This window comes from Centruroides sculpturatus, unplaced genomic scaffold (genome assembly GCF_000671375.1).
Source record: "Centruroides sculpturatus isolate CEXI.00-Female unplaced genomic scaffold, Cexi_2.0 scaffold439, whole genome shotgun sequence".
Taxonomy (NCBI): domain Eukaryota; kingdom Metazoa; phylum Arthropoda; class Arachnida; order Scorpiones; family Buthidae; genus Centruroides; species Centruroides sculpturatus.
This window is the reverse complement of record NW_019384606.1, coordinates 266,216-278,578: the sequence shown is the minus strand read 5'-3', so window position 1 is coordinate 278,578 and position 12,363 is coordinate 266,216. Positions and strand designations below refer to the sequence as shown.

Sequence of the window (12,363 nt, the reverse complement as noted above, 5' to 3'; positions counted from 1 at the left end):
ATAATTTTTACTAATTTATTTTAATAATAATAATAAAAAAAAATTATTATTCATTTAAACATGGTAAAAATTATTGTGTGCAAAAATTCGTTTAGAAATACTTCTACAGTAACTTTTGTTACTTCTCTTTGTTGTTATTTTTAGCTTCGACGATTGAAATTCTACATTTTCAGCGGTAGTTAACCGAAGAGAACGGAGAGTAACACCAAAGTTCAACTACTAGATATTCGAAATCGAATAAATCTATAAAAGACGACTGCGAAAACTTGTCAACACGCCACAAAAAATAAAAAAAAAAGTAAAAAAGGAAAATATCACAATGCCGGATTGAAAGATATCATATAATCCGTAGAATATCGAAAAATTTTGTACTTTACAACACCGAAATTGAACTTTACAATATTTACCTCTAACTCTACAATCGATATTAACAGGCTTTCCACCTTATTTTTTACAAATTTAAAATAAACATTTAATTAAATAAATATCTGAGCGTTTCTATTATTTATTGTTAACTTTTTTTTTTTTATGTATTATTGAATAATCGCGGTGTAGCCCGAAGCCCGTAAAGCCTTAAACCCTTTCTATCTATAATCATATCGAACATAATAGTTACTATTTTTAGAACTTCGGTTTCTCTCTATTCTTTTCTTTCTCTGTTGGATATCTTTGTCCCATTTTTTTTTTTAAATCACAAAATATTTAAATTAGTATCGAGTTTTAAAAATAGAATATACTTAATCATATTTGTGTTATATGTAATGTAGGCTATATAGATTTCCATTTGTTTGAATTTCCGTGTTATGCCGCGCTTCGAAATCTACTATAATATATAATGATGATGATGATGATGATGATGATTTATGAATATAATATAGATTTACTAGGAATTTTTCGATCTAGATTTTTAAAGCGCTTCGTTTATAGATGAGTTATGGCTGAAATTTTATTTCAGGCCCGAATTTAAAAATGGTGAATCTGTATATAAGAAGAAAAAAACTGTTTTTATAATGAAATAATACATAATGATTCGTTTAATTTGTTGTTTCTCACTCTATTTCTTTTAATTGATCTATTTTAACATAATGGAAGACTTTTATATAAGGGAAATTTGAACTCCTAGAGATCGCGACCTACTGGTTGGAAACGCTACTGTTTAATTTCTAACCAATCTTTTTTCAACCAGTTAATCTTTAGTTTATATATATAATAACAATTTATAATTCCAAATCATAATTTATAAAAATTTCATAATGATGATAGATGTTATTAATTTAAAGTTTCGTTTCATTGTTTATTGTTGTTTAAAGTTTTGGTGCGTTTAATTAAATTATTTTTGATTGTTTCTAGCAAATATTCAAGTTTATGTGAAGATCATATGAAAATTTGTTACAGATTTTAATCTTTTATTCACATAAATAACTTTTCATGATTTGTTTTTTTTTATTTATTTTGCTTAAAGGTTATTTTTTTCTTCTGTTTTTTGCATAATTCGCAAGTAATATTACTTCTACACTTATTTACTTCATATTTGAACTATTTACACTTGATTTTAAATTAGCGAAACTGATTTAAAAGTTCAAGCTTTGTAAATATTTGCATAAGAGTAATTTTAAAAGATTTATATTTAAAAAAAAATTTTCCACAACTAAACTTTTATATTTTTCATAATAAATTGACCAAGGATATTTAAACAAAATATATTTTTGTTAAAATTCAAATCAATTTTGAAATTTATACAAACATTTTTAACTTATGCATACTTTTTTCATTTTAATAAATTTATATATTATAGTTTGAGAATTTTTAAGTATTTAATTATAAAAACTACTAAGAAATGGTAATTTTTATTCACTAGACAGGAAAAATTGTCTAGTGAATAATTGTAATATGTGAAATTTTCCTGATAATATACATAAAATAACTATGTAAACTTTTATAATATTAAAAGTTTACATAAAAATATATTATGTATACTTTATCAATTTTAAAAGACAAATGTCTGATATATGAATTAGGCAATTTCTTGTTTTTAAAATGTATAAAATGCCAAGATTAAAATATTGTTTTATTATTGTTTTCATATTTTTGAATGGTTATCAAAAACATACAAAAATTGACTTATGTCTTATGACTTATTTGAAAATGTATTTAATAAATGATCAAAATGGAAAGTGAAATAATTTTTTTTATATTTATATATATTTCATGATAAATTTTATGATATATAATCAATATTTTTCTGTTTTAATTTGTTCAATATGCTCATTAATCATTAAAATAAAGATGATAAATGCTGCAATACATTGTACAGTACCGCACAGTAATGACGACCAGTTAGCATTATCAATACAACTGATTTATGTACCATTTATCATCTTTACTTCTTTTGTATTGTCTGTAAGAGATATATGTAAATTCGAAATAAGAAAACTGATCAGAGATAATATTCAAATACAACATTCTATTATATACCAACACAGCTGACCGAATCTACAGAAATCTTCCATCCACAGTAATGTAGAAGTATACAGAAAAAGAATTCGTAGCAAGGATATCGTGCCTTTTTTTTCCTGTTTCCGATGATTCTTTTCATCTGGAAATGACAATTAAAGAAAAAAGCATACACAAGTTTATATTCTGATTATTACAATTCGGTTTGATTTGTACAAATAGTTTTACAGCAGTAACTTTTTTTCTTATGTTATGCAAACCAAATTTTTGAAAAAAAAACTTTCAATCAGGAATATAATTATGGACAATGGACAAAGATATTTTTTTATCACTGTATATATAATGAGGCACTACTATATATAACTATAATAACTGTATTAATTTAATGGAAGATTAAAAATGATGTTTTGAAAGGAATGTAAATATAAAATTAAAAAACAAAAATAATGATAGAATAGTCAACAGAGTGGAATGGGCAAAAAACTCTGCAAAATAAGAAACATCTTTTAACATAATTATTGATGCTGGTGATATGAGGATGAATATCATTACTAAAATTCCAATAGTTACTATAATAGATTTTCATATTTACTAGATGCAAACTATAATTTTTAAAGAATTACTGATATAATTTTTTTTTTTCATTTTATCAGCAAAGATACAGTATTTTAAATGATACATGTGAAGAGTGACTACTATAAAAATGTTCCCAGGTGCATTCCTAATATATAACTTTATCGAATAAAGTACAAAGACTAGTTTGGCATTACAAAGACACTAATATAAATATGTATGTAAACTACTTAAAAGCAATCCATTTATGCAATTTAATGAAATTCTGTTCATGTTTTTAATAAAATTTACAATTTGAAGTGGGTGTATCGATTAAATATATAGTAAATGAGAAAGATGGATTCAAATTTGGCAGACTGCATATTTTAATACAATGTTGGTACTCAATGGAAGCCATAATTTTTCTGTTCTGACAGTGAAATAGTGTTTAAAATATTCTTTTTTTTGCTTTTAGGTAGTTTACATATTTAAATATATCTTTACCAAAAAGAAAAAAAAATTATAACAAGAAAGTTATATTCCTTTTTTGTAAATCTTTGAATCCTAAACTGTATATCTGCTAAAAAATACATATACTACAGGTCACTGTATCACTATGAATCACAAACAACAATAACAATTAAAAGTGATGAGGCTCATCAAGTGCAGTTTCTAGAATATTTCTCAACAATTAAATTAATGATAGTTTAGTAATTATGAGTGAACAATTTTTTTCTTTTTTTCTTTTTTTTTTAAGATTTGGCCAATATACTGTACAAGACAATCTAGATTGATATCTTTTAATATTTAAATAAATAAATTCATTCTTAAATTAATCTACTTCTTTGAATAATTTGTTCCACCAAACCTTTGCAAACAATATCTGCTTGATATCGTTTGACAGTACTTTGCTTTCATTGCCATTCTGCAATTATTTATGAATTTATTTTTCATTTAGAAAAATTGATATAATTTTCTTTTGGTGGACATTTTTATATTTGTTACCCCTCTCAAAAAACACGAAGCTCTTAAAATAAGCTTACAGTTTCATCAAATTGAATATATTTCTTCTTCTAGTGACAAATGTCACAAATAAGAAATATGATAAATATATTCTCACAGGAAACAAGAACCAATATAATTACACTGTTCATGTAGGATTCTTCAATATGCGTCTTTGGCGAAAATCATACACTTTGTGACAGAAAAAAATCATTTCTGAAGAGACTCTACCAGGTGGAAGTCTATCTTTACGAATATAACACTCTTCCATATCTGGTACGGGTGAAACTTTTGGTCTCGTACCTTCTTCTAACATTTTAAGCCAGGCACGGTATCTAAATAAAAATAAAAAAATTATAATAATAATTGAGACAATAAAATAATTAAAAATCAATCATAAAACTGAAATAATTAAATATTATCAAAAAATTCATATAAATCTTGAATTTAATTGTAATATGAAACAATATTCTCATCTGTATACAAACTATAAGATTAAAATTATGTAATTATCTTAAAAATGAAAGAACAAAAATAAAAACATGAAAATCTTCTAACATTTTGAGCAGTTTATCTTTATTCAGCAAATTATGTTGATCATTTTACTCTTGCTTTNATTTTTTTTTATGTATGCTTCATGAATTATATCAAGAAATTTCTCAAAACTATGCTCCTAAACAATTAAATAATTGTCATTACAGTTTATCATTGTTGAAAAATTCAGTTGTAATCATTTGTATCTTATCAGTGTGCTGTTATAAAGAAGTTTGTAGTTGAATTTTTCAACTATAAACTCTTTTACAGAACAGATAATACTTTAACTAGACTTATCTAAAAAACAAAATTATTTATTTGAATAAACCTATATCAAGAATATTTATGATATATTTCAAAGAAAAGCTTGATCTTAATAATTTATTTTTTAATCAAAATTAAATAGTGATATTTGATTAAAATGTAAGTAAAGAATGCACACACATTTAAAGTAATCAAATAAATAATTCCAAGTAAAAAATTTAATAGTAATTTATAATTTCCTTACCTGCAATATTCACCAAAAGTTAAAACATAACATTTATCTTCAATACATGCTACACTATTTATATCTCTATGTTTGGAAGCAAATATTTCATCTTCCATATGATGTGCCTTTCTTCCTTGATCTGTATGTTCAGGCCGATAATACCATAACAAACTGAGCATCATTTCACCTAATAACGGAATAATTATGACAATGTATTAAATAATAATTTTGTATCATTAGCTCTATAAATTTAAAACTTTCTAAAACTTTTATTAATTAAAAATAGATAAATATAGTATATTAATACCATCTTCAAAGTTTTCCCACAATGCAACTACTTTTGCTACATAAGGCAGATCAGCTTTGCGAGGTCCAGACTTTAGTAACACACAATCCCGAACTCTTATAACATCACCTTCTACATGACGCATTGCAGAATAACATTTCCTGAGACGGGGTATATCATCGTTCTGTTTAAAAAAATGAAATAAATCTATTATAAACACTTACTGTAGATACAAAAATACTGCCTATTTTTGAAAGAAATATAAAAAAATATAACATATAACTATTTCTTATATAAAATAAACATCAGCTTAAATTTCTCTATATATAGAAATATCATTAATCTTCCAAAATTTTTAAAAGAATTTAATATTTCTCAATAAAACACATGGCAACAAGAAGAAACATCCTTGAATTCCATAACCAGAAATTTTGCATCATGGCATAAAATTAGTAGGATTTATCATTGTTATCAATAATATGATAAAAATTTTCATAAAAACTAATATTTTAACTAACTATACTGTACTATAAAAAACTTAAGATTGTGTAAATGTTCAAACTATATTTATATTAATATAGTAAAATGCTATTGTAAATCAAAGTTTAAGATGTATTCTTACAATCTTTCAATACATCATCATCTCACTATATAGCTTTCTTCATTTTTATCCTCTTCTACCCTGTGGCACTAAATAGCTTTAAGTCATTTACTCTCTTAGATTTTATTTTGTGAATGCTCATGGCGAAGATATTTTTAGAATGTTAAACCATGATTCGAAACTGCATAAGTCCAAATTATCATTTAAAATATCATTTAAGATTATCCTAGCAAGGAAATTCATTATTATTATGAATGAAATATATCCTCTTATATAAAATATTGTCAATATAATTATTAATGTTTTCATATTTAAATATCCATTATTAAATTTCAAAGACAATTACGTCAAAGAAAAGCGGTATTATTCCAAACTTCAAACCTGCCATAGACATTTGATATAGAATCTGCTTAACCTGATGAAGATAGCCTAAAACATTTGCTTTTAATCAGTGAATGCTGGAAAGTGAGAGAAAAGTATGAATTTTAGTATTTAGAAGATATTTCCAGCTTTAGAATTAACAAATTAAATTTTTTTCTATAATGTTTAAACAACAGAAAGTTTCAATTGTAAATTAACTCTTGTTCAGCTGAATGTTAGATTTAAATGACATAATTTAAATTTAAAAATGGACTGTAAAAATTGATATGCTTTATTCAAAAACATAATTTTCAGAACTGAACTCTTTCTGAATGTAACTTACTTTTTTTAATTAAATAAACAAGAAAATTCTTAAAAAAAATTTTTTTTTTAATATTTCTAAAATTTATCTTTATGATTTATTTACTTCTATAAATATTTAAAATTTTAATCCAAATCTAGTCAAACAGCACAAAAATATGTAAATATAAATTATGTATATTTATAAATAATTTTTAGTTGTGTTTATTTGTATACTGTATATATGGCAACTTTCATAAAGTCCTATTCTAACCATCACCTTTAATTAGAAAATTGTTTCTATTTTTGAAAAACTGAATCAGTTATGAATTCTATTTTAATCATTATATTCTAACAATAAATAGTAAATATAAAATTTATATTGAGAAAAGAACATTTTCAAACTTCCTGTAATGACATACTTATCAATGAAAAACTTTAACCATCTGAAGTATCATTTATATAAGTAGAAGAGTTGTAATTTAAACTTTTTCTGTACTATTAATATAAAAGCCAATTTCTTCAAACAGAAATAACCATCCAAAATTAAGCTTTTTTAATTTTTTACGTAAACCTCAACTTAACAGTTAAGAATATAATAAAAATTTCAATATTGTTTCTGTTATTTACTTATTTGAAAGAGAAAAATCACTTCTAATCAGCATTTCTATTAGATTTTTGTTTACTGTCAGACAACTAAAAATATTCCCAACAATTGATAAGTACTGACTTCATAATGCAATGCATGTAAATTTATTATGTATTATTAGCATTATGTACACATTGTAAATACATGTAAAGTACAGTGAATCCCTGTACAACATGGGGATACATTCTATACTATAGAAAACTGTGTTATAAGAACCATGTATTATATATGAACTGTGAGTGTGTTGTAATGGCAAAATAGCAAAAAGTTAGAAACATTTTATGAATATTGACCTGTATAACGCATTATAGGGGGGTCCATTTATTTATAATTCTTGACATTTAGTATAATGTAATCCGAAATTTTTTGTCATATTTAATCAAATTGTATTTTATATTTGAAATAATTTAATTTTGTTTAGTTTTGAAAAAATATAAATTATATTTTTACTTTAAATTAACATTCTAAATTAAAAATTTTTAAAACTGGTAAAGTTGTAAATAATTTTTTATTCTAAAATTTTATTTTAGTTTTTCTTCTGTACATTATTAAAGTGTCTCTTAAATTATAAATATCAAAATTTAAGATGATGTTTAAATTTTAACTAAAAAATATTATAAAATTAAAAAAAAAATTTTTTTTATGTACTTAGTAACGAATCATTTCAAAATATATAAGTAAAATAATGATTTATTCTTGCAATATAAAATATTTTCAGGCCAATTGCATAATCTTTAAAAGTTTTAATTCAATTTTTATATTTCTGACTATACTGAATTATTATTAAATGAAATAAAAAACAAATTATATTACAAGAAATTATTAAAAAGACAATATAAGTAATTTATATTTTTTTTTGTCAATAACAATTATATTAAATCATTAAAAACTAATTTTCATATTAATATGAATATTTCTTACATTTAACAAGACTAGTTTTTCAAAAGGTTCGCCTTCCCACGACCATCCATTTGAATATTTTGTTTTTCCAATTCTTCTAGGAATGGAAGAGTGTAATGTTAACTTTGGTATAATTTCTTCTAATTTCTTTAATTTAACACATGTACTATCTGAATCTTTGTTGCACAGCTTTTTATGATTTGAAAATTTAGATAATGTTTGTTTTCTATGCCTTTTTGTAGATTTTTGTAAATCTTCATTAACCGTGCCATTATCCAACTGCGAGAAGCCTGTTGACACTTGCTGCTTGTTCAAATTGCACAATGGAATATCATCTTCTGGGCTTTCGGATCGCCTCCATTTTTGATTCAATTTCAGAAATTTGAAAGATTTTCGGGATGGATGTTTATTTTCAAGTTGATGCTTCTTATTTACTTTTTCATTTGTAAATTTACAATTATTTATTTTCCCACTCTGTGATAATTGAATATCTTCAACTATTGATCTCAATCGTTGTTTATCTGCTGTTGTAGAATTAAAGTATAATGATTCAGAATTATTTAGAGAATCCTGATTCAAAAGGCTTGATCTACTTGAAGGCACACATTTTATATTTCTGTCATTTTCACAAACTAAACAATATTTATAACTTCCATCTTCGATTGAAAGCTTTCCTTCGGTTGGAAGGTTTGCTTCCTGTGGCATTAATAATTCCGGTCTTGGTACTTTTGCTGCTAGAGAAGCTGCCGAATCTGAAGTCGGAGCTGCAAGTGGTGGATTAGGAGAATGAGGTGCAGGAGGACATATATCTTGGCTATGAGACGAAAGTGCTTTTTGGTAATTCAAACAGGAGTGTAAATGAGACCTATGGATATGGTTTGGGGTTGTACAGCCATGACACGGAAATGAAAATTTATGCAGTTGGCAGGCTCGATGACAATGGACATTGTATGAATATCTATTTGGATATGTCTGTTGGCAAGACTGATTATTTGGATTTGATGCATCTGTATAATGTGTCTGAAAATTAGATAATTGTTGATGACATTGGTCTACAGAACAAAGTCTTTCCTGTCTCGTACATGTGCTAGCATGATGAGTTTCCTGTGGTACACTTTGTTCTCCTGAACAACAAGTTAAATTTGAGTTCTGTTGCTGAAGAGTAAGACAAGATGGCTGTGCAGGATAAACAGATTTATTATTACAGAAGGGATCAATTATTCGTTGGAAATAGGGATCATTTTGTTGACAGTCTGTAAAAAAATAAAACATTTACAATTTTACTAATATTACACAAAATTTCTTGTATAGATTATCTTTCAATAAATATTAAATCAAATATCTATGTATTAAAACTAAAATTTTTAGCACAGAATTAAATGTTTTGTTTTATAATATAACCGCAAATTGGAATTAAAATGTTAAATAAAACTATGTTGTAGACTTATAGTAAAATCATAGAATATATTATCAAATATATGAATGTTTCTGTAGAATAAAGAATTTAAGTATAAATGATTTATATTCTGCTTTTATCACTACAAAATTTCTCAACAGATGGCAGAATGTTACACAAAATCAATAAATTTCTATAAGGTATTGTATTTAATCATTTATTTTATAATAAAACAAAGTATTTTTAGTTAATAATATATCTAATTACTGTAATTATGCAATTAATTACTCAAACTGAAAGATTAGAAAGTAAATAAATTTAAAAGTGTATTAAGAAAATGCCACTTACTACATCTATCCACATTACATGGCACTGAAGAAGTTGGATCACAACCATTTATGCAACAATCTCTTGCTTCATCTGCACCAACACCTGGAATGGATAATGAACCAGAATTTGCTGGATATGAATATGTATGTGTTGGATTAGTTAAATAACATCCACTACAGTCAGCATCTGTCTGGTTAGATAGCTGACCAGGCACTGGTTTGCTAAACATGGTTCGCCAGTGGTGATAGCAACTGTCTTTTGTCTGATAACGATAAGTGCTCATAACAGCCATTTCTCCTTGTTCTATTTCATGAAGGTTTGAATCTTCTGGAGATTTCAAGTCCATTCCTTTAGTATTTATGTGCACTTTAGTAACTTTTGTATATTTGGTAAGACCCAATCTGCTAACTGCCATGTTGTTATTAGATGCAACTGCATGATAACTACATAAGTTATTTTGTACTAAGTTGTCGTCATCTTTTCTGACAGGCTTTTTCTTTCCTAATTTAGATTTGCTTTTTTTCATATCTTTTAAATGGTTATTCAATTGATCTGCTTTGAGTGTTCTAGTGCTTCTAACACCCATAATAACTACTTTACTTTGATGATATGATGTGGAAGAATTTGATTTATTATTCACTTCTTGGTGTACTTTTTCTGATGACCATTTTACTTGTATTTCAGTCATGTCACTTTCTGTACTTGAAACGGAAATATGTTCTGGTATAGCCACTTTATTACTTTTTCTTCTTGGTCTTAAAGAACATGTAACAGCTAATATTGCTTGTGCATTCATACTTGCCATTCTTTTACTCCTTCGTGTGCCATTCAAATCATTTTCTTCTGACTTTTCTTTATTTAATTCTTCTCCTTTATCTGTTGAAACAATATTCATATTTTTGGTTTGCTGTGCATTTTTCTTTCCATGTACTTTTGTTTTAATTTCTTTTCCTGCTTTTTTATCTAATTCTTGTTTAGGTGCTGCAACATTATGTTTTAAAAATGAGGTAGAAAGTTTTCTTTTTGTATCTTCCTTTTTTTCATTGTTACTAGAGTTTCTGAATTCATTCTCAAATAATATATGCACTTTTGCTATTGCATTTAAACTAGCCACACGGTGACAACGAGATGTCGAAGTTGGCGTAGTCTTGGTTGAAGAAACACTAGACAAATTTTCTTGAGGTGGTATATTTTCTTCAAAAGTTCTACACTTTAATTTTTTGTTTGGAATAAAATTTTGTTGTTTTTCTTTATAAGTTTTCTTAACAGGACTATATAATGATCCATTACATATAACTTCTTTTTTCTTTTTAATAGGTACATCTTTATCTGAGGAACTGCCACTTGAAAGTTTCATTTTACTTAATTGTTCATAAAGTGATTTATTTGAAATTTTATTTTGAATATTCAAACAACTTTGTTTAGACTCCTTTAAATGATTTCTTTTCATTTTTGATTTTTTGTTCAATTTCAAATTATGATCTTTGTGCTTGCTTAATTTTCCTTTCTTTTCTTTTAAACCTTTTGAATGAGATTTTTGTTTCTTCTCATTAGTAACATTAGAATGATGTTGCTTTTTAAATTTACTGTTTTTAACATTTAAAATTTGTTGTTTTAATTTTGCTTTTTTCTTTGAATTTTCTTGATATTTGCATTCTTTTGCAGATTTTGAATAGTTATGAAGTTTTAACTTGTCTGTATCATTAAACTGTTTTTTAATATTTTCCTTTATTGAATAATTAACATTGTTTGCAAATCTCTTACACTCTTTAGATTTAGAATTATGTTCATTTGTTTCTGAACACTTTCTTTTCTTTCCTGTTGTCACAACACATTTGATATTTTCCTTTTTAGATTTCTTAATGGCTTTTACACAATCTAAGCTTTTTAATATATTTGTCTTTTTTATGTTACGAGTTTTATCTGTAGATTTTGTTTTTGATAATTTATTACACTTTGAGAGCTTAAAAATATTGTTTTCTAAATCTGTTGCTTGTGTTGATAATTTACTAACTTTCATTCTGGACTCCTTATCAGAAGGAATCACTCTTACATTTAGCAGTTCATGATGTCACTCTCCTTTAAAATTTTCTCATTCCATCATTAAGAAATATCTAATAAACAAGAAAAAAATTCTATTATTTTCTGAATAAAAATTTTAAAATAAATTCAGTGAATGTATATTATAATATATGTAATGGCAAAAAAACAAAACAGATTTCTTATATAATTTTAGAATATTCTATTATTATTATTTTAATGAAAATTATATTTTATTTATTTATCAAAGTTTACTTGAAATCCATAGTTTTCATTTTAAATCATTTCAAGTTTTTAAATTTTTAATATAATTTCATAAATCAATATTAACAGCAATAACATTATTTTAGTAACAGAAACAAGTCCTTTTTCTTTTAAACATAACATAATATAATCCTATTTTTTTAAGCTAATGAAGTTAATTGAAAATGCATTAGCAGTTAAATTTGTTCTAAAGTATATTTTATGT

General features: G+C 25.0%; 2 protein-coding genes across 2 annotated transcripts in view; both read right to left on the bottom strand.

Moving 5' to 3' along the window:
* Positions 1-2,437: 2,437 nt before the first annotated feature.
* Positions 2,438-11,973, bottom strand: LOC111625156. The gene is made up of 5 exons (XM_023368208.1): positions 9,873-11,973; positions 8,150-9,381; positions 5,340-5,502; positions 5,051-5,219; positions 2,438-4,343 (listed from the first exon to the last, which is right to left on the bottom strand). Exons 1-5 carry the CDS (start codon positions 11,872-11,874, stop codon positions 4,157-4,159), a joined length of 3,753 nt encoding a protein of 1,250 aa, XP_023223976.1. The 5' UTR covers positions 11,875-11,973; the 3' UTR covers positions 2,438-4,156.
* Positions 11,936-12,363, bottom strand: part of LOC111625161 — a 91,231-nt gene continuing 90,803 nt past the window's right edge. Inside the window, exon 6 of the mRNA XM_023368211.1 lies at positions 11,936-11,968. Coding sequence (XP_023223979.1) covers positions 11,936-11,968 — 33 coding nt within the window. The remainder of the gene's footprint in view (positions 11,969-12,363) is intronic.

Coding starts and splice junctions, on each gene's coding strand:
- LOC111625156 (XM_023368208.1), bottom strand. CDS start 11,874: ATGAAAGTTAGTAAATTATCAACACAAGCAACAGATTTAGAAAACAAT. Junction 9,382..9,872: donor ATGTAATGTGGATAGATGTA/GTAAGTGGCATT, acceptor ATTTTTTTACAG/ACTGTCAACAAAATGATCCC. Junction 5,220..5,339: donor GTGGGAAAACTTTGAAGATG/GTATTAATATAC, acceptor TTCCGTTATTAG/GTGAAATGATGCTCAGTTTG.